The 27918-nt window shown below is 46.4% G+C and overlaps 1 protein-coding gene across 2 annotated transcripts in view; it reads left to right on the forward strand.

Moving 5' to 3' along the window:
- The window catches only part of LOC127008539 (ribonuclease 3-like), a 75572-nt gene that overhangs the window by 38142 nt on the left and 9512 nt on the right, over nt 1-27918 (forward strand). For both annotated transcript variants that reach the window (XM_050880708.1, XM_050880709.1), the window contains exons 11-20: nt 5185-5675; nt 6023-6190; nt 9712-9901; nt 12866-12982; nt 13275-13418; nt 13882-14032; nt 15818-16025; nt 18005-18138; nt 22329-22441; nt 22860-23037. In XM_050880708.1, the coding sequence (XP_050736665.1) occupies nt 5185-5675; nt 6023-6190; nt 9712-9901; nt 12866-12982; nt 13275-13418; nt 13882-14032; nt 15818-16025; nt 18005-18138; nt 22329-22441; nt 22860-23037 (1894 nt within the window). The remainder of the gene's footprint in view (nt 1-5184; nt 5676-6022; nt 6191-9711; nt 9902-12865; nt 12983-13274; nt 13419-13881; nt 14033-15817; nt 16026-18004; nt 18139-22328; nt 22442-22859; nt 23038-27918) is intronic.

Here is a 27918-nt window from a genome sequence, read left to right on the forward strand (position 1 = left end):
TAGTACTCCCTTCAGGCACCTTCTGTGCCTCCTTCAGGCACCTTTAGTACTCCCTTCAGGCACCTTCTGTGCCTCCTTCGGGCACCTTTAGTACTCCCTTCAGGCACCTTCTGTGCCTCCTTCAGGCACCTTCTGTGCCTCCTTCAGGCACCTTCTGTGCCTCCTTCGGGCACCTTTAGTACTCCCTCCAGGCACCTTCTGTCCCTTCTTCGGGCACCTTTAGTACTCCCTCCAGGCACCTTCTGTGCCTCCTTCAGGCACCTTCTGTGCCTCCTTCGGGCACCTTTAGTACTCCCTCCAGGCACCTTCTGTGCCTCCTTCAGGCACCTTCTGTGCCTCCTTCGGGCACCTTTAGTACTCCCTCCAGGCACCTTCTGTGCCTCCTTCGGGCACCTTTAGTACTCCCTTCAGGCACCTTCTGTGCCTCCTTCAGGCACCTTCTGTGCCTCCTTCGGGCACCTTTAGTACTCCCTTCAGGCACCTTCTGTGCCTCCTTCGGGCACCTTTAGTACTCCCTTCAGGCACCTTCTGTGCCTCCTTCAGGCACCTTCTGTGCCTCCTTCGGGCACCTTTAGTACTCCCTTCAGGCACCTTCTGTGCCTCCTTCAGGCACCTTCTGTGCCTCCTTCAGGCACCTTTAGTACTCCCTCCAAGCACCTTCTGTGCCTCCTTCAGGCACCTTCTGTGCCTCCTTCAGGCACCTTCTGTGCCTCCTTCAGGCACCTTTAGTACTCCCTCCAAGCACCTTCTGTGCCTCCTTCAGGCACCTTCTGTGCCTCCTTCAGGCACCTTCTGTGCCTCCTTCAGGCACCTTTAGTACTCCCTCCAGGCACCTTCTGTGCCTCCTTCAGGCACCTTTAGTACTCCCTTCAGGCACCTTCTGTGCCTCCTTCAGGCACCTTTAGTACTCCCTTCAGGCACCTTCTGTGCCTCCTTCAGGCACCTTTAGTACTCCCTCCAAGCACCTTCTGTGCCTCCTTCAGGCACCTTCTGTGCCTCCTTCAGGCACCTTTAGTACTCCCTCCAGGCACCTTCTGTGCCTCCTTCAGGCACCTTTAGTACTCCCTCCAGGCACCTTCTGTGCCTCCTTCAGGCACCTTTAGTACTCCCTCCAGGCACCTTCTGTGCCTCCTTCAGGCACCTTTAGTACTCCCCCCAGGCACCTTCTGTGCCTCCTTCAGACACCTTTAGTACTCCCCCCAGGCACCTTCTGTGCCTCCTTCAGACACCTTTAGTACTCCCCCCAGGCACCTTCTGTGCCTCCTTCAGGCACCTTCTGTGCCTCCTTCAGGCACCTTTAGTACTCCCTCCAGGCACCTTCTGTGCCTCCTTCAGGCACCTTTAGTACTACCTCCAGGCACCTTCTGTGCCTCCTTCAGGCACCTTCTGTGCCTCCTTCAGGCACCTTTAGTACTCCCTCCAGGCACCTTCTGTGCCTCCTTCAGGCACCTTTAGTACTCCCTCCAGGCACCTTCTGTGCCTCCTTCAGGCACCTTCTGTGCCTCCTTCAGGCACCTTTAGTACTCCCTCCAGGCACCTTCTGTGCCTCCTTCAGGCACCTTCTGTGCCTCCTTCAGGCACCTTTAGTACTCCCTCCAGGCACCTTCTGTGCCTCCTTCAGGCACCTTTAGTACTCCCTCCAGGCACCTTCTGTGCCTCCTTCAGGCACCTTTAGTACTCCCTCCAGGCACCTTCTGTGCCTCCTTCAGACACCTTCTGTGCCTCCTTCAGGCACCTTTAGTACTCCCTCCAGGCACCTTCTGTGCCTCCTTCAGGCACCTTTAGTACTCCCTCCAGGCACCTTCTGTGCCTCCTTCAGACACCTTTAGTACTCCCTCCAGGCACCTTCTGTGCCTCCTTCAGGCACCTTTAGTACTCCCTCCAGGCACCTTCTGTGCCTCCTTCAGACACCTTCTGTGCCCCTCCAGGCACCTTCTGTGCCTCCTTCAGACACCTTCTGTGCCTCCTTCAGGCACCTTCTGTGCCTCCTTCAGACACCTTCTGTGCCTCCTTCAGGCACCTTCTGTGCCTCCTTCAGACACCTTCTGTGCCTCCTCCAGGCACCATCTGTGCCTCCTTCAGGCACCTTCAGTACTCCTTTCAGGCACCTTCTGTGCCCCTACAGGAACCTTCAGCGCCATATTCAGGCACCTTCAGTACTCCCTTCAGGCACCTTCTGTGCACTCCCCCCCCCCTCCCCTCCTCCTCCTTGCCTTTCTGCTGGTACTATGAGTAAGCTCCTGTACACTGTGTGACACTCCACCTAGACACTCAAACACAGTGCGACACATTACCCACTGAGACATGCACATTGCCATACCAGACTCAGTGCACACGCAAACGCTCCACACAAGACTCAGTACGTGAGACACGCAAACACAGTGTGACACCCCACCGGGATTAACCAGGGCCCTGTGGATAACTCATCGCCTTTTGGATTTACCACCGCCCTCTTGGATTACCCTACTCCTGTGGATCCTTATGTACAGTGCAGTGTCTCCATAAACAGTTTAGTACAGTGAGTTCCCATCAATAGTGTCACAATAATACCTACTAAGCAGGCAGTGTCATGTTACAGTGCCTTCTTGGACACTGGTTCGCCCCCTGGGCCACTGAGGCCCCTGGCAGACGCCAGCGCCTAAAACACGTAGTTGTTCGATGCCCTCACGGACTGCTGAGGCCCCTGGCACGCTGGCAGCTGGTGCCTTTAACACACAGTTTGTTCTACTCTCTTGGACTGCCATGGCCCCTGGCATGCTGGCAGCTGGCGCCTTTAACACACAGTTCCCTCGACGCTCTCTCAGACTGCCATGGCCCCTGGCCCGTTTACGCCAGCGCCTTTTGCCCATCTGCTCCACGCCGCTCGACTTCACCATGCCTGATGACGACAACTCTTCCTCTGCAACAGCAGTGTCCTTCAGAGCACCACTCTTCTGCTCAGGACCCGTCTATGTGGTTCGTGATTTTGAAGTGTGGATTCAAGCCTTCCAGGCAGAAGGGATTTCATGGTGGGAGTGCAGTGCAAAACAAACCATTAGCTGTTTACTGGTGGTTGCCAGAAGAGGTCTGGTGGAACACTCACGGGTGGTTGCCAGAAGAGGTCTGGTGGAACACTCACGGGTGGTTGCCAGAAGAGGTCTGGTGGATGCTGAAGGCCTGTGTATAATCCCCTGGCTTCTAGAAAGTGATTAGTAGCCTTAATCTGAGCCCCTGGTGAAAGGCTGTCAAGTAAATGAGTTATTTCTTTGGCACATACAGCCTAGTCAATTTTCCTCAACAAACTATGAAACTTCACTGATAGGCATCATCGTGTAGTTCTCAAAGTCAATGTCACTTTCCTCCTCAAGCTCAAAGAAAATTTAGGTGAAATTTCCTCTCCTGCTGCATCTTGACAGCCACTGTTTGCACCATGCTGTCCTTCTTCTCTCTGATACCTTTCCTTTAGGACAGCCAAGTGTTACTGTGGTCCACAAAATGGTCTCTTCCATGTCCACGCTCCTGCAGCTCAACAGTTACTGGAGTGGGAGAGTCAGGCCACTTCCCCTGTTATAGGCTATGATTGAAAGACTGGTTGATTAAAGTAGGGATAGATGACCTGACTCCTGCCATGTGACCTGTGGGGTGAAGAGTTTGTCCACCTGCTGCCACGTGGTGCAGGTTGAATTTCATGATCACTAATGTGGACGTACTGGTGGAGCACCGACGTGAGTTTCAACAGGGGATGCTTGCAGCCTGTGTCGATCTCAAGAAGGCGTTTGACTCAGTGCATCACGAGGCACTCTGGGATCTTCTGCGACTCCGTGGGATTCCTGCGAGGACTATTGGTCTGCTGACTGGCCTGTATTCTGGGACAGAGAGTGCTGTGAAGTGTTGGGGGGGCTTCACCAGCTTCTTTCCCGTGAATGCGGGAGTGAGGCAGGGCTGTGTCCTTGCCCCATTGCTTTTCAACACTTGTATGGACTGGGTACTAGGCAGAGTTGTTAACCAAAGTCATTGCGGAGCATCCATTGTCAATACCAGGGTCACTGGCCTTGTTTTTGCCGATGATGCAGTAATCCTAGCAGAGTTGCTGGAGGTTTTGGTGATGGCTCTCGAGGCACTGCACAAGGAGGCGAAACCCTTGGGACTTCAGGTCTCCTGGGCCAAGACCAAGGTACAGGTGTTTGGAGGCTTGCTGGATGACACAGTACAGTCTGTTCATGTGTGTGGTGAGGACGTTGAGATCTCAGAAAGTTTCAAATATCTTGGTAGCGTAGTTCATAACAACGGTGAGTCTGGCCAGGAAGTCTTACGGCGGATTGGTCTGGCCCACGGTGTTATGGACTCGCTCAACGCAAGTATATGGCGTTGTCGGTACCTGTGCAGAAGGACAAAGATCCGGATCTTCAAGTCCCTTGTGCTCCCTGTCTTACTCTATGGTTGTGAGACATGGACACTAAATGGGAACTTGGACAGGCGGATTGATGCCTTTGGTAATAAGTGTCTACGCAGAATCATGGGATATCGCTGGAATGACTTTGTGTCAAACCGGCGACTACTCCGTGAGACTGATTCGACATATATTACCTGCATAGTCCGTCAACGCCAACTCCCGCTATACGGGCACGTGGCATGTTACCCAGAAGTTGATCCTGCTCATCGGGATGTCTTTAAGAGACAATCCTGAGTGGAGGAGGCCAAGGGGACGCACACGGACTTTGTTGCTTGAGCAAGTTGATAGATCTTGCCGGGAGGTACTCTGGATGGGAAGGGGGACTGCATGGAGACTCGCCTGGAGAGACCCCTGGGCTTGGCGTCGTAGGGTGGGTGAGGCGATGTGCCCCCCGGTGTATGCCCCCATTGATTGAATGTGTACACGCCTGTGTGGCAGCAGTACTACCTGCAGTGTGAGAGCGGGGGTGACAAGCCCATGTGTGGACCAGGCTTATATAGCAAGGGAGCAAGAACAGCTGTGAAGAGAGTGGATTCTTGCCAGAATGTCATATATATGAAGAGGCTTACCTGTTATATAAATTGTTATTCAAATTAGTTGATCCATGATATTTGTTTCAGAGCATAAAAATGTCTGTAGCAGGATCAAGAACAGCTGTGAAGAAAGTGAATTCATGCAGTAATGTTATGCATAAGCCCACCTGTGTATGTATTGTGTCATGCATATTGACTGACCTGTGTTACTTGTTTCAGGGGATAGAAATGTGTGCAGCAGGAGCAAGACAAGCTGTGAGGGCGGTGAAGGCATGCACGGAGACGCTGCCAAGGACGCCGAGCAGGACACCGATAATGACAAAAACAAGAACAGTGCCAGCGACAAAAGTCTAGAGAGCAGCAAGTTAGCCGAGGGACCAAGTGCCAACAGTGACGAGTGTAACAGTGATTCTGTGACGCCGGCAACCACCAAGGAGAGCTGCAACATCCCCGAGTCCACGCCAGACCCACAGCCAGGCAAACCACCGTGCAAACACCAACACAAACACCGGAAAAGGAAGCACACGAAGGAGAGGGACAAGGCAGACTCCCACAGCAGCAGCAGCAGCAGCAGCAGTGGCAGCGACGACAGTTCAAGCAGTGAGGAGGATGAAGAGAGTGAGATGGACATGATATCAAAGGAACTGGAGAAGAAACGGAGCCACCCTGATCGCCTCCACCCAGAGCTATGGTTCAACGACCCTGGGGAGGTGAGCTTCAGTGTCTTGACTCTCACACACACACACACACACACACACACACACACACACACACACACGTTATGGAGACGGGACAGCACGAGCCTAGTACGGCACTTTTCCTGTATTTCACAACTAGGTAAATACAACTAGGTAAATACACACACACACACACACACACCTCCTCTCATTGAATATTTTTTTGGCATCCATTTCTCCATCCGTTATCTTTCATCCCTTTGTTTCTGCGGCCGTCATTATATCTGTCCCTATATCATTCCGTTTATTATCCTCTAACTGCGCCATCACCCACGGCATCTATATTCCTGGTGTTTACGCTCATTGCTGCCGCCCCACAGATGAACGACGGTCCACTCTGCCGGTGTTCACTCAAGGCGCAGCGATCGGGCATTCGACACGGCTACTACGTCGGGGAAGGCAACCTCAAGCCCTGCGACCCCTGGACCAACAATGCGGACTGCCTCCACCACTACCTCATCACCATCTCTCCGCCAACAAACTTCCTGGTTAGTCCTCGTTGCCACTATACTCCGGGTGGACTCATAACAGCACCGTCTCTATCATCATCTCTTCTCCTTTCTTCTTCTTCTTCTTTTTCTTTTTCTTCTTTTTCTTTCTCTTTTTCTTTTTCTTTTTCATTTTTTTTTCTTTTTCTTCTTCTTCTTCTTCTTCTTCTTTGTTTTCTTCTTTTTCTTCTTTTTCTTCTTCTTCTTTCTTTTCTTCTTCTTTTCCTTGTGTTTCTAGTCCATCCTCTTCTCTTGGGGTCGGAGGTGTGATGATCCTCCTCCATCTTGCTCAGTCCAGTTCTAATCCTTCCTCTCTTTTTAACACTTACAAATCTTGCGTCAGTGTTCCTCTCCATGTTCTTCTTGGTCGTCCGGAAAACTGGTCTCCTTCCGGGTACCTCCATCTCCTTCTTTTCTTGGGGTTGGAGGTGTGATGATCCTCCTCCATCTTGCTTGGTCCAGTTCTAATCCTTCCTCTATTTCTACACTTTCAAATCTTGCGCCAGTGTTCCTCTCCGTGTTCTCCTTGGTCTTCCGGAAAACTGGTCTCCTTCTGGGTACCTCCATCTCCCTCACCATCCTCCTCAGCACTCCGCCCTCTGTCTCTTCTCACATGTCCGAACCATTGCAACCTTATCTGTCTCACGCTCATCATATCCTTCTTCTTGTTCCCCTTAAGGGGCTATTACATTGGGCAAAATTTCCGTGGATCTTTAGTCAAACCACGATTTCCGCTGGCGTGGTTCTCATATTTCTGTGGTTTTCTGACGTGTCCACGATCTTCCAAGGCTATGGTATAGATTTCACCGAATGACGACAGCATTACTCACCATCAGCAGCAGCAGCAATAACAAGAAACAAATGAGAGCCACGCCAGCGGAAATCATGGTTTGACTGAAGATCCACGGAAAATTTGCCCAGTGTACAGCAATCCCTCGCCATATCACGGTTCACTTATTGCGGCCTCGCTGTATCGCGGATTTTTAAATTGTATCGCATCATGGATTTTTCACTATATCCCGGGGTTTTGCAGGTAAAATAAGCATTTTCTAGCCTAAAAAATTTATAAGAGTGTGGGAAAGGTCAATAGGAGTGTGGGAAAGATTTGTAAGAGTGTGGGAAAGGTCAATAGGAGTGTGGGAAAGATTTATAAGAGTGTGGGAAAGGTCAATAGGAGTGTGGGAAAGATTTGTAAGAGTGTGGGAAAGGTCAATAGGAGTGTGGGAAAGATTTGTAAGAGTGGGAAAGGTCAATAGGAGTGGGAAAGATTTATAAGAGTGGGAAAGGTCAATAGGAGTGTGGGAAAGATTTGTAAGAGTGGGAAAGGTCAATAGGAGTGTGGGAAAGATTTGTAAGAGTGTGGGGAGGGTTTATAAAGCCTTAAAATATATATAAATAATAAAAAAAAAAAATATAAGGTCGCTACTTAGAGGATTTTCACCTATCGCGGGGGGTTCTGGAGCCTAACCCCCGCGATAGACGAGGGATTCCTGTAATAACCCCTTTAGTCCCCTTATCATTCCATCTATCCCTTCTTAGGATGTAGGACTCTCCCAAAAGCTTCCATTAGTTTCTGTCCTGTGCCTCAAGTTTTCAGTCTCATGGTAAACTCTCTCTAAACTTAATTTTGTCACATTGATCTCGTAAACATTTCCCCCTTGGGTCCTTCTATAGCAGTTGTTTCCGGTCTGTTGCTACCCATGTCCACTGGCTGTCCCCTCTCCTGCATGTGTGCGTGTCTTAACCCTTCCCATTTCCCAGTCTGTCACATGTTCATTTCCTGTCCTCTCTCTCCTACATATATATCCCAACCATTCCTATTTCCCAGTCTGACACACCTGTCCATTTCCTGTCCTCTCTCCTACATATATATCCCAACCATTCCTATTTCCCAGTCTGTCACTCCTGTCCATTTCCTGTCCTCTCTCTCCTACATACATATCCCAACCATTCCCATTTCCCAGTCTGTCACTCCTGTCCATTTCCTGTCCTCTCTCTCCTACATAAATATCCCAACCATTCCCATTTCCCAGTCTGTCACACCTGTCCATTTCCTGTCCTCTCTCTTACATACATATCCCAACCCTTCCCATTTCCCACTCTGTCACACCTGTCCATTTCCTGTCCTCTCTCTTACATACATATCCCAACCCTTCCCATTTCCCACTCTGTCACACCTGTCCATTTCCTGTCCTCTCTCTTACATACATATCCCAACCCTTCCCATTTCCCAGTCTGTCACTCCTGTCCACCTGCTGTCCCCTCTCTCCTACATACATATCCCAACCCTTCCCATTTCCCAGTCTGTCACTCCTGTCCACCTGCTGTCCCCTCTCTCCTACATACATATCCTAACCCTTCCCATTTCTTGATTTTATATTGCTGTTATTATGTTGTCTACTTTTGTCTAGTCCCATAACTGCCCGGCTTTTCTTGAACATATAAGCTGGGGCGGTGGAATTACTGGAATATGGTGTGGAGGTGAGGCCAGGAGGTGGAGAGAGTGGAGTGGTGGAATTGGCAAAGCAGAGTTCACTGAGGCAATTTGGTCATGTTTGGATGGTGACTTTTTGGAGAGTGTAATGTCGGTATTCTTAAACACCTCCGCCTATCACACCAACTCTTTCCAAAGGCCGAAATGGAGATGAATCGGGCTATTGTGAGTGTTTTCTTAGGTTCATGGTATAGAAGATTGATCAAACTACCACCAGGGTCACAACACCCGCCCCAGAGATGCCCATGACTCCCATGAAAGCCTTGTTAAATATGTGTGCTTGGGAGTGGAAATGTTTATGAATATGGCCCTAAGAGTCAAAAGGCAGGGTAACCTAACTATCCCACACACAGGCAGTACCCCACACTCATCCTCCACGACAAGCATGAGTTCATCTTTGAGGGGCTCTTGCTGTTGTCGGACCTAATATAACCTGTTGTCTAACCTAATATGACTTAACCTCACCAAGAGAAACCTAATCCCCCTACACACAGGTCAATACCCCCAATCATCCTCCACAATAAGCATGAGTTCATCTTTGAGGGGTTCTTGCTGTTGTCGGACATTGTATCCTTGTCTAACCTAATGTAACCTAACCTCACCAAGAGAAATCTAATCTCCCTACACACAGGTCCCCCCTCTGTCATCCTCCACGACAAACATGAGTTCATCTTTCAGGTGTTCTCACTGTAGCTTAACGTTATATCGTCACCCTCATTAAATAATCGCCTGTCATTTTTCAGCGATTTCCAGGTTTTTGTCTACATCAATTTTTCAACAAGTGACGCCCATTTTTGTATAGTTGCCTTTGTCATTCAGGGTTTGAGTGTTCTAGAATTGACCTTTTCATTTCTGCCTAAATCTTAAGACAAATGAGACAATGACAATTCTTTCCTGATTCTCTGAAAACTAGAAAATAATGACTTAGGCATTTTTTTTTTATGAAGGTGACGATATCCTTGTTTATCCTTGTCTAGCCTAGCCTAACCTAACCTAACCAAGAGTAACCTAACCGCCCTGCACACAGATCAAGACCCCCACAGTCATCCTCCACGACAAACATGAGTTCATCTTTGAGGGGTTCTCGCTGTTGTCGCACCACCCCTTGGAAGAGGTTCCGACCTGCAGTGTGATCCGCTTCAACATCGAGTACACAATCCTCTACATCCAGGAGAAAATACCCGACAACTTCTGTATCCAAGAACTCAACTTGCTGTGTGAGTAATGTCTCCCCCTCACCATTACAGCAGTGGCTCTTTGCAGCAACAGACACCTCGGGGAACCTGGGAGTGGCTTCAGTGTCTCGGCTGTCCCATGTACACACACACACACACACACACACCACCCGTAGGTAAGTGGTTGAAAGCTCTGTGCTGCCAGGTTTCACGGCCTGACAGGCAGAGGTTCGAGCTCTGCTCAGGTCGGGATTTTTCTGCTGACAAGGAGTGGTTACAGTTCTCTCTTGAGCAAGGGGGATGGAGTGTGTAGCATGTAGAGATCCTGGCAGTACCCAGAGATTGACTATAATGAGCTTTCTCTTATCAGGAGGGTAAATGCTGGTGATTGTGAGTCCAACTCGTGATCAGGCTGTGGTGAATTACAAACACACACACACACACACACACACACACACACACACAGACACACACACACAGACACACACACACACACACACCCTTCCTCTCATTTTTCCTTGCATTTTTTTTGCATCTATTTCTTCTTGGGAGTAGCTTCAGATTCCCCTTTGAAACCCTGGCAGTATCTTCAGATCCCTCTCCCCTTGTTATCCATGGCTGGGAAGGTATTTTAGAAGCCACCACTTGATATTAATTGTTCTGTGTGTCACCTGGCATCATCACCTCACTTGTTACACACATTACCTAGGCTTCAGTGAGCTATAAATCCCAGACATGGACCTCTCTTCTGGCCTCGTTTTTTTTCTTTTATCGGAGCAGCGTCTAGTAGGCCTTTTTGTTGCTGTTTTTGTTCATTGCCCTTGAGCTGCCTCCCCTGCTATATATATAAAAAAGGAGTTATAGAATAGGGGAGTGTGGCCAGCTTCTTCACAGGCGCCATGTTGTTACCAAAAGAGCCACGCTGAATTCAAATGGATGTTGATATAAGTGTTCTTTTGTGGGCTAGGTTTGGTCAGGGTCTTGAAGAAGCACGCAGAGCACACAAAAAATATTATTGTATCAGCATCAATTTGGATTCCACACGGCTCTTTTAATAACAACGTGGCGCCTGCGATGAAGCTAGCCACTATTCTATTCTGTGGCGCTGGATAGTCCTCCACAACACACTGTATGCATGCACTAACAATCGGGGGCCACGGGCGTGTGATGTGTGGGTCTGTTTCAGTGCGCATTTCACTGTTTCATTGCTTGTTCCGTTGTTCACTTGGCCCCGTGCACCTTTCTATGTATCAGCCTCCTATCACGCCTCCACCGGCTAACACTTGTGCAGTCACCCTGAGTAAAGCACAAAGGACTTAATAGATACACCTTGGACCTACATAAACTTGATACAGTGGGTGACGCAGCAAATGGAGTGTGGTGAGGCCTGGTATCAGTGTCTCTTATCATGTCTCCACCGGCTAACACCTGTGCAGTCACCCCGAGTAAAGCACAAAGAACTTACTATATACACCTTGGACCTACTATATAAACTTGATACAGTGGGTGACGCAGCAAAGGGAGTGTGGTCAAGCATGGTATCAGCCTCCTATCATGCCTCCACTGGCCAACACCTGTGCAGTCACCCCGAGTAAAGCACAAAGAACTTACTATATACACCTTGGACCTATTATATAAACTTGATACAGTGAGTGAGACAGCAAAGGGAGTGTGGTGAAGCATGGTATCAGAGTCTCCTATCATGCCTCCAACGGCTAACACCTGTGCAGTCACCCTGAGTAAAACACGAAGAACTTACAATATACACCTTGGACCTACATAAACGATACAATGGATGAGGTGGCAAGGGGAGTGTGGTGGAGCCTGGTGCCCTGAGCTGCTGAGAAGGAGTGAGGAGTTTGTGAAGAAAATGTACTTATTTTTACGTCAATATAAACAGCTGAAGGGCATAACAAACAGAAAAATGAGAGCCTGCCAAGTGCCTCTCCAGTATGAGAGTAAAGAATGAGAGGCCAGAAGAGAGCAAGGAGAGGAATGGTATGAGGGGAGGCCGCTAGTGAAAGGGATGAACACTGGATGAGTATTATAGAGAGGGAGACTGTGCATGAAATTGAATGTTCAGTATTGTAACGGGGGCCACTGTGGGCGCTTCTGCCTGGGCCATTAAGCTATCCAAGGGACAGGGCGCCAGAGGTGTAGACATAACAGAGATCCATCAAGAGCTTCAGCAACTTTAACTGAGGTGTTTCAATGGACTAAGAGGCTTGAATGGGGCAGTTTAACCCGGTAGCTGCAGAGATCATGTTTCTTAATGGTCCCTCCAAGTGAGAAAAATGAGAAAAAATCACCCCTCACACAAACCATTTCATAATATATATCAAAGCATTTGTGATCAGATTATGTATCATCTATTTTTGGGGGTTCATATCACGGCACAAATTTGGCCTGTCGCTGCTACACGGTTAAATAAAGTACTGATGTGAGAACGCGCAGCAATGGGTACAAGTTGGATAAGTTAAAGTTCAGGAAAGAAGTAGGCAAAAAGTAGTTCACATAGTGGTGGATGAGTGGAACAAACTAATAGATATGTGCATTCATGGATGGGAAGAGTGATGAACAACCAACCCCCAGGAACTGCCCTATTCAAGCCATCTGTCTGGGCTCTTGTGTCTCCTCATGTCCTCGTGTATCCTTGCTTTATTAAGGGGCTATTACACTGGGCAAATTTTCCATGGATCTTAAGCCAAACCACAGTTTCCGCTGGCGTGGTTCTCACATTTCCGTGGTTTTCCGACGTGTCCACGATCTTCCAAAGCCACGGTAGATTTCACCAAAGGACGACGGCATTACTCACCATCATCATCAGCAGCAATAACAAGAAACAAATGAGAACCATGCCAGCGGAAATCGTGGTTTGACTGAAGATCCACAGAAAATTTGCCCAGTGAATAGCCCCTTAAGATATACCATAATTTTACCAATACTTCTGTCCAAACTCAAGAAGCCTCCTCCCATGTGTTGACCACCTCCCCTTCACCCCCACAGATGATTACCTCTTCCTTGAACTCCTGGAGCTTGTTGACCTGAACCTCAAGGCCATGGGGGACTCCGACGGCTGCCCAAGATTCCACTTCATGCCAAGATTTGTTCGCAAACTTCCAGGTTCGTCATCAATCGTTTTTCTCAAATTTGCTTTAAATTAATCTTAAATATCAGAGGCCATTGAGTATCAAGCTCTTCCTTACTGTTGACAATTTCCTGAGGTGTTTCAGTATGCGCCCTCTCTCTCTCTCTCTCTTCTCTTCTCTTCTCTTCTCTTTCTTTCTCTCTCTCCCACTCACTCTCTCTCTCTCTCTCTCTCTCGCTCTCTCTCTCTCTCTCCCCCCCCCCCCTTATGAGAGTGACGATATGTTGTCCAGTGTCCCCGAGTATCATGTGTTGTCTCACCCTCCAGACAATGGCAAGGAAATTCTGTCCATGAACGAGGTGCTGAGTTCCCTGCTGAAGAATAGCGGCCCCCTGGTGCAGCCCGAGGACCTGGCGCAGCTGCTCAGCATGACACAATACCAATGGCAGAATTATGCTGACCATCTCAAGGGTGACTATGCTGCATCATGTTCTATCTTTCTGCCTATCTGTGTGTTTGTTTGTCTACCTCTGAGTCTGTTTATCTCTACATCTACTTTTTTTTTTTTCTACAGCAGAGAAGTCAGTTCAAGGGCATAAAAAAAGGAAACAAATGTGAAAAAAAAGCCTGTTACTCCTGTCAATCTTTCTCTATTTGTTTATTTATTTATCTATTTTATTTTATTGTCTGTGTTTTCCTACCTCTATCTATCTATACTTGTCAATGTCTATATATGTTTATCTTTCTATCTATCCATCTATATTTCTGTCTCTGTATTTATCTATCTATCTATCTATCATTTATCTGTATCTTTCAATCTATCTCTTTGTCTTTGTCTGTTTTCCTTTGTATCTATATATATTCCTATCAGTCTATCTCTCTATCATATCTGTTTGGTTATCTTTATATATCTATCTGCTTATCTATCTATCAGGCATGGTGGTGACCTGCCCCGGGATGAAGCCGTGCAGCATCCGTGTTGACCAGTTGGACCGAGACCAGGTCAGTGACGAGACCATCAACTACCCCGTCATCGTCCACTTCGGCATCCGTCCACCCCAGCTCTCCTACGCTGGCAACCCAGAGTGAGTTTCGAGGCTGTTAGTTCGTGTTCTCGTTGTTTTGCTTTGTTTTTGTGTTTACGGCGAGGGAGGTGGTTAGACACAGTGCACTTAGGTAGTTTGGTCATTTAGAGAGAATAGGAAGGAATGAGCCAAGAAAGAGTGTGTGTGCAGGGGTAAGGTTGATGCTGTGAGTGCAAGAGAATGACCGACCGGAAGATGACAGGGTGGTGGAACATTTGAGAGAAAGAGGAGAGAGAAGAATGGCAGGACTGGAGTATAGAGAGAATGGCAAAGAATGGGCTTAAAAAGAGAGTGTGCAGGGGTAAGGTGGATGCTGTGAGTGCAAGAGAATGACCCACTGGAAGATGACAGGGTGGTGGAATGTTTGAGAGAAAGAGGAGAGAGAAGAATGGCAGGACTGGAGTATAGAGAGAATGACAAAGAATGGGCTTAAAAAGAGTGTGTGCAGGGGTAAGGTTGATGCTGTGAGTGCAAGAGAATGACCCACCGGAAGATGACAGGGTGGTAGAACATTTGAGAGAAAGAGGAGAGGGAAGGATGACAGGACTGGAGTATAGAGAGAATGGCAAAGAATGAGCTTAAAAAAGAGTGTGCAGGGGTAAGGTTGGTGCTGTGAGTGCAAGAGAATGACCCACCGGAAGATGACAGGGTGGTGGAACGTTTGAGAGAAAGAGGAGAGGGAAGAATGACAGGACTGGAGTAGGTATAGAGTAGCAAGAAATGAGTCCAAGGGCAAAAGAAGAACAAAATCAGTAACAGAAAACCCCGCTGGACGCTGCTCGGACGAAAGGAAAAGGAACGACAGGCCAGAAGAGAGGTTGATTTCGGGTGGAGAGCTGTCTTGAAACTCCCCTTCTCTGGTGTTGTTGTTGTTGTTGATGTTGTTTTAATTCATCATTGTCATCTGTTACTGTAGACCCAAGATTTTGAGGACTAAAAGGAAGGGTTGAGAGGTAGTCCATACAACTCTCTATCTCTCTGTCTATCTGTCCATCAATATCTATTTATCTATACCATCCTATCCATATAACTACCTATCAATCTAAATACATCTATCTATCTTTCAATCTATCTATCTATCTATATTTGTCTACCGATCTGTATGTCCATCTACCTACTTATCTATCCATATATTCCTCTCAGTCTGTCTTGTCACATTTGTCTGTCTGTTATATCTATTATTCTGTCTGTTTATTCTTCAAAGCAACATTTATCTCCTTAGCACATTAGTTTGGTATCACTCGCGTTGGTAATCTCAACTCTTCCGCCTCTCAACGTCAACAATTTCCAAAGGCTATAAAGGAGGTCAGTCAGGTTGTGGCGAGTGTTGTGTTAGGTTCATGGTACAGAGGAATGGTCAAACTCTCACTAGGGTCATAAAACTGCCTCTGGAAATGCACAAAACTCCTCTGAAAGCCTTGTCAAATGAGTGTTCTTGGATGCCGAAATGTTTAAAAAAATGGCCCTCAGGCTCTCAATCAGCTCAGGACCATGGCAGATGTATCCAGTAGCTCCTATCCATGCAGTCCTTGCCTTCAGTTAAGTTATTCCTCGAGTATAAAGAACATAGGGAGTCTACATTTTTGTTGTATTAGTATTATTGTCAGTCATTGCTACATGGTTTCCCTGGGTATTAGAGTCCAACCCAAAGTTTGGCCCTCATCTATCCCTAATGTTCCCCTGTTTTCATGTATACTCTCTGCTCACTCCTTGCCATTCTGTCCCTACTCCAGTCCTGTCATTCTCCCCTCTCCTCTTTCTCTCAAACTTCACTCCCTTGTGCAGGTATCAGAAAGCATGGCGGGAGTATGTAAAGTTCCGTCACCTCCTCGCCAACATGCCCAAGCCGTCTTTCGATGACAAGAGGCGCCTGGCAGCCAAGGAGAACAGGCTGCAGGAGATGAGGATGACGTCTAAGATGAAGCGAGATGTGACCGTCGCTGTGTCGTCCCAAGGCTTCTACAGGACGGGGATCATGTGCGACGTGGTGCAGGTCTGTGTTTGGAGGGTGCAGGACATAAGCTAAGCCCGTGTTGTCCCGTTTCCATGTCTGCTTCTGTCCAATTTTGCTTTAAGTTTATGGATGGTCGGTATGCTCGGATTCTTCTTCTCTCACATCATCTATTTCTTAAGGCAGGACTGGAGTAGGTATAGAGTAGCAAGAAATGAGCTCAAGGGCAAATGAAGAACAAAATTAGTAACAGAACACCCCGCTGGACGCTGCTCGGACAAAAGGAAAAGGAACGACAGGCCAGAAGAGAGGTTGATTTCGGGTGGAGAGCTGTCTTGAAACTCCCCTTCTCTTTTGTTGTTGTTGTTGATGATGTTGTTTTAATTCATCATTGTCATCTGTTACTGTAGACCCAAGATTTTGAGGACTAAAAGGAGGGGTTTTAATGAGTGTTTTTTCACATGCATGGTATAGAAGGGTCAAACCACCAACTGGGCTGGGCCATAAAACTATCCCTGGAAATACATCACTTATTTTCAAAGACCATAATGGAAAGTAATTTGGTTTTAATGAGTGTTTTTTCTCATCCGTGGTACAGAAGAAGGGTCAGACTACCAAAAGGGTAAAAAAACTACCCCCAGAAATGCCCAAAATTCCTATGAAAGCCTTGATAAGTGTGTGAGCTTAGATGCCAAAATGTTTAAGAAAATGTCCTTAAGTATCTCCACATCCAGACTGCTCCATGTTACTGATTCTGTTGGGGAAGACAAACCTCTCTACATCCTTTCTGCTTCCTGTTTTCCTCAGTTTATATTCCTGGGAAAGACAAACCTCTCTACATCCTTTCTGCTTCCTCTTTTCCTCAGTTTATATTCCTGGGAAAGACAAACCTCTCTACATCCTTTCTGTTTCCTGTTTTCCTGTTTATATTCCTGGGAAAGACAAACCTCTCTACATCCTTTCTGCTTCTTGTTTTTCTCAGTCTATATTCCTGCCCCATCCCTTGTCCTTTCTCTGTCCCTCAGCAGCAGGTCCTCTCCACATGGTCCAGGCCCTTTGTGAGGCTGTCAGCCAGGATTAGGTCACCCCTTTCCAAAAATTTTTATTGAACATTAACCCGGTAGCAGCGACGGGACAAATTTATGGCTTTACTGTGGAGCAGCAACATGGCAAATTTGTGCCATGATATAAACCCCCAAAAATAGATGATACATAAACTGATCACAAATGCTTCGATATATACTATGAAATGGTTTGTGTGAGTGATGATTTTTTCTCATTTTTCTCGCTTGGAGGGACCATTAAGAAACATGACCCCCGCTGCTGCCTGGTTAATTTATCTGACTTTTATGCAGCAGTTGCTCAAAAGTTTACTATTTAGAAGATTTTTTTTTTTCAGTTCTGACTTCAGGAGGTTTTACTGTGCCAATTTACATACCTAGTGCTTGTCTGTGTGCCTACCTACCTGTTTATATATCTACCTGTGTTATCCATCCACTTGCCTGTCCATCTGTCTATATTCCTACCTATGTGTATTTAGGAGCAGTAAGTAGCGGGCATTTTTTTTTCATTATTTTTATTTATTTTATTTTTTTACGCCCTTGCACTCTTTTCTGCTGTAAAAAAAAAAAAAAAAAAAAAAATGTATCTACCTATGTCTTATCTACCTCCCTATCTATTTTCCTACTCCTCTGCTGTAAAAAAAAGTATCTACTAACCTGTATCTACCTATGTCTTATCTACCTCCCTATCTGTTTTCCTACTCCTTTGCTGTAAAAAAAAAAAGTATCTACTCACCCGTATCTACCTATGTCTTATCTACCTCCCTATCTATTTTCCTACTCCTCTCCTGAAAAAAAAAGTATCTACTTACCTGTATCTACCTATGTCTTATCTACCTCCCTATCTATTTTCCTACTTGTCTATCCATGTGTCTTCCTATCTACTTACCTGTCTATCTGCCTACCCAGCTGTATTCCCTCTGTAGCTGTGTCTTCATGTGTCCCCTCATGTGTCCCCAGCACGCCATGTTGCTCCCGGTGCTGGTGTGCCATCTGCGCTTCCATCAGTCCCTGGAGGTGCTGGAGGAGCGCATCACCTACAAGTTCCAGGCGCGCTTCCTGCTGCAGCTGGCGCTCACTCACCCTTCCTACAGGTGAGGACGCCAGGTGGAGCTGTGTCGCTGTTATTATTGTCCGTGCGATTATAAGTTGTGTGGGGAGCTTTATTATTGTTATTATTGCTTTTATTATTACAGTCATACCTCGGGTTACGAGTTTAATTCGTCTCGGAATTTTGCTCACACACCAAAACACTCGTAAACCAAAACAAATCTCCCCATTGAAATTCATGTAAATCCCATTAAACCCTTCAGGACCAGCAGTGGTGATAATCTTGGTGCTGCCAGGACGGCCCTTCAGCTCTAAGCACCGAAAATAGCTTGTATTCACACACTCCTTACTCTTAACCTACAAAGGACGAGCAAATGAAACAGACTTTGTCCTCACTATTAAGTCTTGTTCTTTCTAATGCTGCCATCCAGAAGTCTCTACATGCCGTGGTTATGGAGAGACAGCGAGTTGAAGAGGAGAGAATTTTGGCGGGAACGGCCATGCGTCCGTTTTGGCTGCTTGGCCATGACGGGTGCCCCGAGCTCTATTTACGCAAGCTAGACTATAATATAAGCTCCCTCCATGCAATAAAGCCCTATTGTGTGTGGTTAGCAGGCGTTGAGGTCTGAGGGCAGGAGGGTGTGGGCAGGAAATCGGACTCATCGGAATCAGTGTCACTGCTTTCTGCCATGGTGAGAGCAGAGCAGACTGACAGAGTAGCCAAACTAACTCTTGGGCAGAGTTCCCAATGAGTGAATTACAAAAATTAGCGAAATGTAGCTAAATTTAGTGTAAAAACAGCAAGGTTGTTGTAAGCACCTCTGGTCCTCACCCGGTAAAGTGACTATAGCTGCCTCCAGTCCTTTAGCGGTTCATGCGTCCCATATCTCAAAAAAATATCTATTTAAAAATCATTTTACATGTTATTTTATACAGAATTAAAGTAATTTTACTAACAAATAGCAATGATAAATAATATAAAACACAAATTAATGTGTTATGGTTGTTACGGAGACTCTCATAACCGCTAATTATGCTTGAGGTGTAGGCTTCACACAGGGGTCAGCCGTAGTTTCCCTATTCTTGAGGCACCGAACTACGTTTGGCCACCAACGTGAAGGTAACTCAACGTATTGTCCAAGATGGAGGGTGAGTGAGAGTCAGTCACATCCAGGAGGGCATACAAGCTGCCGAGGCTCACACCTCGTTCCTGTTGCAGGCATAGTATCCTCCGTTCCTGTTGTCTTCTTTGCAGCACCATTCCTTTTAACCATCTTTCTGGGGGACATTGTTAAAGCACAAAGAACGCACACTGTAGTGCTGAAAACAGAAAGATCGCACACTAAAGCACAAATGCAATCGGACACGAGTGCACGGGTGTTATTTTTATGAGTTTACAACGCGGGTTGAGACTAGGGTTGCAAACTTGCCACCCTTTCCTTAACCCTTTCCATCCATGACGCAGACGTCGGCGTCACAGTATGGAAAGGGTCAAGAGGAAATGGAAGAGGATTAATCCTCTTCTAAACCTTTCAATCCTCCTCTAAACTCCTCTTAATCCTCTTCCATTTCCTTTTAAGAGGTTTATAAGACTTTTAAGAGGAAATGGAAGAGGATTAAGAGGTTTAGAAGAGGACTAACGGTGACGCTGTCGTACGCCCGTCGGATGCTGACGTCGGTGTCGCCGGAGTGAAGTGGTTAAAATATGGAGCGCCATTTGTTCTGTATTTGGTTGTCTGAATGGTTAAGCAGATAAAATTCAGTATTTTAAAACTGTTGTGAGCACATTTTTCAGTGAACCACAAAACCAGTCCATAAAATTATGTTTGTCAAGGGTCGTCCTGAAATACGTCCCGCCCCCCTTCCTCCTGCCTTCACCAGCAGTGGGCAGCAGCTGTCAATCATGGCAAGCTAGAGAAATTTAAGGCCACTGGCACACGAGCAACGTGTGGTCGCCATGCCGCCATGTGGCTTCCCATTGGTTACCATTGTTCTGAAGCGAACCTTTTCACACGAACGACTGTGGCCGGCGACTGTAGTGAGGAGATGCAGATCCCTGCCACAAGTGGCATCGCTTTGTGGCTTGGACCTGCACACATGGGCCACTTGTGGTTGCTTGGTGGTGGGCAAAGCTGCGATCTGCCAATTGTTCACCAGACTGGATAAACTGAAGGGGCGAGTCGGGGCATTTCTCTGCCGCGGCTAACCTTACACACGGGTGATGCTGCGGGCGAACCACAAATCCCGTGCAACAGCGTCTTGAAAGCTACTCCTGTCATCATGGAGTGGTGACCACAATTCGCTCGTGTGCCAGTGGCCTTAGGGTTGCCACCCATTCCTAAAACTATTGGATTGGTTCTGTATTGGAGAATGGGATGTTGCATTCCTTATTATTTTAGCACAAGGTGGCAACCCAAACTTAGACTCTATTCCCATTGTTTTCTGCTTTGAGCATTCATGTCTTGTGGCAAACAAAGGGAACCCACGCTCATGCCTTCGACTTGTACAAAGAGACACGCCAGCCCTTGTTGAAAGACCGACTTGGTTGGAGAGGCTGACACCAGCCGATAGAGTCGGTCTATTGGCATCCCCCCTCCCCTTCATGAGTTATCACCCGGCAAGGGTCTGTGGTCCCTCCTCAGAGGGATGTACACGCTTGACCCTGATGACCTCCATATAGTATGTGTCCCCACTCGTGAGGTGGCGACCAATTGAAAAAAAAAAAAAAAAAGAAAAAGAAAAAAAAAAAGAAAAGACGTGTGCAAACAGGATGCTCATATACCAAGTCACCGCTCATAAACCAAGGCATTTTTTGTGGGATTTTTTTGCTCATAAATCAAAACACTCATAAACTAAGGCACTTGTAAACTGAGGTATGACTGTATTTCTACTATTATTAGTAGGAGCACCATAGTCACTGTGTACTAAATTGGCCCTGAAGCCTCGCCCCTTCTCTCGCCCTCCCTCCAAGGTAGCATTTGCTCCTATCTCCAAGCTCCTTTCATCCTACCACAGCCATGAAAAAGGACGGAGTGTGTGGGACAGTTTAGGGAACAATGATTGTAGTGGTAGTTGTAGCAGTAATAATAGTAGTAGAAGCAGTAGTAGTAGTAATAGTAGTAGTAGTAGTAGTAGTAGTAGTAGCAGTAGTAGTAGTAGTAGCAGTAGGCAGAGGTGTGGAGTCAGGTTTTAAATATTCCATCTCAGACTCAGACTCCAGGAAATTTCGTTTTCTGCCCCGACTCCACCCCCGTCCCTAAAATAGTACATCATTTCCACACTGACAAACCCAAGTTCAGTCAATATTCCCACAAATTGCTTGCTTGAAATGTGTTCTCACAAGAGCTCACACAAATGCTTATTTCTCCCGCAAAATTATGAGAATTCCCCTCGAAGCGGCAGCACTGGCTTGGCAGTGCACCTAAGTACTTTACACGAGAATTGATCACATAAAAGAGTTGGAGTCGGAGATATTTTTACTGACTCCATGCCTCCTGACTCCAACCCCAGCCAAAAGTAGGCAACTCCAGCAACAACTCCGACTTTGACTCCATACTTTTTTTTTCTGCCTATTGCTCCGGTAGGCTATCTTGGTGGGGCCTGATGGTCAGCTTCAGCCTGTTGTGGTGCAGGCAAGTGTTTATAGTGGCACCATATTGCTTGGCTCATGCTGCCCCCTTGAGCTCATTTTTGATCCTCTCTTTAGAGAATCTAGAACCCTTGAGAGGTGGTGTTCAGGATAGCATGTGGGTGGTCTTGATCTTTCGTGGTGACTGAAAAATCCCAGCTTGTGGCGGCAGGCAGGACGCGAACCTGGGCCCTCCTGGATGCTGTGCCTGCACACTAACCACTCAGCCACTGCCTCCTGCTTTATGGGCCGTACCCTTGGAGGGATACAGGAATAACCAGGCTAAGTTAGAGGCATAGCAGGGATTGTATTTTTATTATTATTATTATCATCAATATTATTATTATTATTATTATTATTATTATTATTATTATTATTATTATTATTGTTATTATTACTATTATTATTTTTTTTTCTTTTTCATCATTTTCTTCTTATTGTTTTTATTATGAGTAGTAGTAGTAGTAGTAGTAGTAGTAGTAGTAGTAGTAATAATAGTAGTAGTAGTTGCCTAGTAGTATATTAGCAGTAGTAGTAACAGTAGTAGTAGCAGCAGCAGTAGTAGCAGTTCACTAAGCAGTCATCTCTTTGTTTGTCTCGCTGCAGGGAAAACTTTGGCACCAATCCTGACCACGCCCGGAACTCCCTCACCAACTGTGGCATCCGGCAGCCTGAGTACGGGGACCGCCGCATCCACTACATGAACACCCGGAAGAGGGGTGAGTGTCCTGGCGGTTAAACATTCATTCATCTATTATTGTTGTTGTTGTTGTTGTTGTTGGTGGTGGTGGTGGTGGTGGTGGTCTTTTTCTTCTTCTTCTTCTTCCTCCTCATCTTTTTATTATCATTATTATTATTATTATTATTTCTTTATTATTATTATTATTATTTGTGTGTTTCTCTCTCTCAGTCTGTATAGCTGTCATTCATCCTTTCCTTGTTCTCTCTCTCTCTCTCTCTCTCTCTCTCTCTCTCTCTCTCTCTCTCTCTCTCTCTCTCTCTCTCTCTCTGTATCTTCCTACTTACCTAACTGTCTATCTAGCTACTATCTATCTATCTTTAACTATCCATCTAGCTAACTATGCATCCTCTACCTATCTATCTATGTTTCTATCTATCGTCCTCTCTCTGCTACAGGCATCAACACCCTCATCAACATTATGTCTCGCTTCGGACGCAACTTGGAGACGGAGAGCAAGATAACTCACAATGAACGGCTGGAATTCCTCGGAGACGCTGTGGTGGAGTTTCTGACGTCGATTCACTTGTTCCACCTCTTTCCCAGCCTCGAGGAAGGTGGCCTGGCGACTTACAGGTAATCTTTGTTGTTGTTGTTGTTGCCGTTGTTTTTTTATTCCTGCTGTTGTTGTGTTTCTTCTTTTTCTTCTCTTTTTTTTTTCTTTTCTTTTTTATGTTCATATTTTCCTTTATGGAGTTGGATGGTCTAGTCTTTTTTTGTTGTTGCTTTTTTATTGGTGTTGTTTTTTTTCCTTTTCTTCTCTTTTTTGTTTGACCCATAAGAGGTCAGCATATCTTACATCCCATATACTTATCCGGGTCACCAAAAATCAAATTTTCGTTTTTGGTCCCAAATATATAAGGAAAAAACTGAGTTAAAATTTGAAATTGCTATTTTTAAATGTCCTTCTGGGGCTTTGAACTTTGCTCGTTCAGCGATGCTGCCAGACGTATGATTTGAAGCCATGCTGCATTTTTTTTTTGCGTCGTTTCCCACTCATCTTATAGCACTAGGTAATAGATTACGATATGGATGTCCATAATAACTGCCTATTCATAAAGATAAAGGCTTTTTTCATATATAAATCATTCCTTTTTCAAAATAAAACACCTCACAAAATTATTGGCCTAGGGTGTAGTAGGTACCCTCCCCCTACCCCAGGGAAGTGGTGTTTTGCGATGTGTACTAAACAAAGGAGGAGGTGGCCTTGCCCATGTGTGGTGTGCCTCATCACTGCCTTAATGGAGCGAGGGCGTAAACTCAAGGTCATCAGACTCATCAACATTATCATCAGTTGGGACAACAGATGACTGTTGCCTTTCACATGAAGATGACCTTGCCTCCCTCCAGTCACATGTATTGGAAGGGGAAGATGAGGTGGAGGCCCAGCATTCAGGGAGGGAGGAGTGGGTGCAGGTGGTGGTGTGGCATCTTCTGCCATCCTGTTTTGTGAGACATCCCATCCTGAACTGTACATTGCGGAACCCAATCTTTACTATCACAGAGTAACTAAGTGAAGTATCTAAGTGTAAAAAAGTACCAAGGAGGACCTAAAAAGCGCTGCAAAGCTGAACAGGTCACAAAAGAAGACGAAGAGTGATTGTTGATATCCTAGTTATATACACACATACGTCATCATTTGTTTTTATAATAATATAAATAAACTTGGGTGGGACAGATCCCGACAAGCAGTTGACAAAAGACATGGTACCGTGTCGAAATTCACCCACCCTATGTGTATTCAGGATGGGATGGACTGTGACGGAGGGATGAGATTTGACGCCATAGCGGGAACACACCAAAGTATTCTGCCTCAGGTTCCTCGTCTTCCTGGGGGCTTCGTGGTGCAGTGGTTAGCACACTCGGCTCACAACCGAGAGAGCCCAGGTTCGATTCCCGGGCAGAGTGGAAAAATTTGGGTGGCTTTTCCGATACCCTACGCCCCTGTCCACCCAGCAGTGAATGGGTACCAGGTGTTATTCGGGGGTTGTGTCCCGTCTCCTGGGATCTGTTCCCTTCTATAATTCCCCCTCCTGTCTCTCTCCGGCATATGACCACAGATGTTGTGCCGACTAAACGAAACTTTCCAACTCTCCTCGTCTTCCTCCTTCTGATCAAATACATAATTAGGGTCAGCACTACTATCACCAATACTGACATCATTGTATTGGTCGCCAATATCATCAAGGCATAAATGTGCAACAATCTCGGCGGGAGTTTGAACGCAGTGATGCCTCCCTGCCCCGCAGTGACGTGTGGGCCGTGAGGGGGATGGGTGGGGGGGCTAACAAGTGTGTCTAAATGGCGGGAAACTGTATGGATAGATGCCAGACACTTCCAGAAAATTAATTTATGTCGTTAGAGGGAAGTTGAAAGCAATAGAAAGCGGGAAAGTGAAAAATGTACTTGTACGTGATTGACCACAGGGAGTAACCGCTGATTTCACATACTTGTACGTGATTGACCTCTTGCGGGTTAATGTCCAATTGTTCCCTCATGGGGTTGGACGGGCTATGAGTTTGTTGTTGTTGCTTTCTTATTGCTGTTGTTGTTTACTTGTTCTAATTGTTTATTCTTTTTCATCTGCTTACTCTTCTTATTTTTATTCTTGATCTGCCTACTTGTCAGTAAGTCTTGTTATTGTTGTTATTGCTGTCTTATTGCTGCTCTTGTTGTCATCTTTCTTCTTCTTCTAATTTTTCTATTTCTTCTTTTACTTGCTCCTCTTTTTTTTCTGGCTACCTATTGGTGAGGCCTGTTGTTGTTGTTGTTGTTGTTGTTGTTGTTGTTGTTGTTGTTGCTTTTATTTTGCTGTTGTTGTTTTCTTCTTTTCTTGTTCTAATTCTTTCTTTCATCCTTTACCTCCTTTTTTTTCAGCATGTTTCTATATAGCTATTTATCTGTACATCTATCCACCTATCTATCTATTTATTTATGTATCTGTGGTATAGTAAAGATGATAATAATAATAATAATAATAATAATAATAATAATAATAATACGGGTCTCCCTCACATTACGATTGTATACTCATATTACAATTTTTCACTTCTACGATTGGCATTGTTATTATCTTTGGTTGTATAATATGATGTGTGATGGAGTCTGGCAGGGTATGGTGGAGTATGGCAAGGTATGGTGGAGTATGGCAAGGTATGGTGGAGTATGTAAGGTATGGTGGAGTATGGCAGGGTATGGTAAGGTATGGTGGAGTATGGCAGGGTATGGTGGAGTATGGCAGGGTGTGGTGGAGTATGGTAAGGTATGGTTGAGTATGGTACGGTATGGTGCAGTATGGCAAAGTGGGGTGGAGTATGGCAGGGTGTGGTGGAGTGTGGCAAGGTATGGTGGAGTATGGCAGGGTGTGGTGGAGTATGGCAAGGTATGGTGGAGTGTGGCAAGGTATGGTGGAGTATGACAGGGTATGGTGGAGTATGGCAGGGTATGGTGGAGTATGGCAAAGTGTGGTGGAGTATAGCAGGGTATGGTGGAGTATGGCAGGGTATGGTGGAGTATGACAGGGTATGGTGGAGTATGGCAGGGTGTGGTGGAGTATGGCAGGGTGTGGTGGAGTATGACAGGGTATGGTGGAGTATGGCAGGGTGTGGTGGAGTAAGGCAAAGTGTGGTGGAGTATGGCAGGGTGTGGTGAAGTATGACAGGGTATGGTGGAGTATGGCAGGGTGTGGTGGAGTATGGCAGGGTATGGTGGAGTATGGCAGGGTGTGGTGGAGTATGGCAGGGTGTGGTGGAGTATGGCAGGTATGGCAGGGTGTGGTCGAGTATGGCAGGGTATGGTGGAGTATGGCAGGGTGTGGTGGAGTATGGCAGGGTGTGGTGGAGTATGGCAGGGTATGGTGGAGTATGGCAGGGTATGGTGGAGTATGGCAGGGTGTGGTAGAGTATGGCAGGGTATGGTGGAGTATGGCAGGGTGTGGTGGAGTATGGCAGGGTGTGGTGGAGTATGGCAGGGTATGGTGGAGTATGGCAGGGTATGGTGGAGTATGGCAGGGTATGGTGGAGTATGGCAAAGTGTGGTGGAGTATGGCAAGGTATGGTGAAGTATGGCAGGGTATGGTGGAGTATGGCAGGGTGTGGTGGAGTATGGCAGGGTATGGTGGAGTATGGCAAAGTGTGGTGGAGTATGGCAGGGTATGATGAAGTATGGCAGGGTATGGTGGAGTATGGCAAAGTGTGATGGAGTATGGGAAGGTATGGTGTAGTATGGCAGGGTATGGTGGAGTGTGGGAAGGTATGGTGGAGTATGGCAGGGTATGGTGGAGTGTGGGAAGGTATGGTGGAGTATGGCAGGGTATGGTGGAGTATGGCAGAGTGTGGTGGAGTATGGCAAGTGTGGTGAGGTATGGGAGGATATGGTGGAGTATGGCAAGGTATGGTGAAGTATGGGAGTGTATGGTAGGCTATGGTAGGGTATTGCTATTTCATGTATTATACAAGTCAATAAAGTTATCCCTATTAAACCTCAAATTTGTTATTTGGTCATTTCACTCTAAGATCACTTTTCCAGGAAATTAATCCACCCGTAATACATGGGATACTTGTAGTGATGCTATAATAGTAGTCTCCTGCTCCATCACACACACACACACACACACACACACACACACACACACACACACTCAGAAATAAAAATAAGTATGTATTTAATAAATCTCATTGAAATAACATTTTCTTCAATTTCATTGGTACTTATCACCCGTCAAAAAACAGACATCATCATCATCATTTCATCGACATCTGCTCCTAGGAGCTCCCACCAGGGGATGGCCACGGCAGAAGAACTTCCAACTTTCTCTATCCAGACACTCCCTCCTTGCCTGCTCAAAGTTTCTCAAAGATCTTTCCCCCCTCTCCCTAACGTACTCTTGCACCCTATCCCTCCATTTCACTGGAGGTCGTCCTCTAGCATTCCCTCCCTCTATCTCACTCACATACACCCTTCTGGTCGTCTTACTCTCCTCCATTCGCTCCATGTGGCCAAACCACTTTAAAGTCTGTTGCTTCACTTCTTCCACCACTCCACACTTCTTCCCTTCACCCCTGTGACACATTCCAAAATGCTCGTACACACTTTCATTACTCATTCCATCCATTCTACTCACACCACAAGCACTCCTCAAATAACTCATTTCCACTGCCTGCACTCTAGACCTCTGACTTTCATTCCAGGCCCATGTTTCACTTGCATATGTGAGGGTTGGTACTATTATTATATTTCTCAAATCCCTCTTTACCTCCATGCTCACACTTCCTCCATTCATGATTCATCCCAAAGACCCTACCACCCTTCTTCCTTGCAATGCTTTTTCTCTTGTCTCTCCCTCCATACCGCCATACTTACACATAACTGATCCAAGCCGTAATAATAACTACTACTACTACTACTACTACTACTGCTACAATGGTACTACTACTACAACTACTACCACTACTACCA

This window comes from Eriocheir sinensis, chromosome 38 (genome assembly GCF_024679095.1).
Source record: "Eriocheir sinensis breed Jianghai 21 chromosome 38, ASM2467909v1, whole genome shotgun sequence".
NCBI lineage: Eukaryota > Metazoa > Arthropoda > Malacostraca > Decapoda > Varunidae > Eriocheir > Eriocheir sinensis.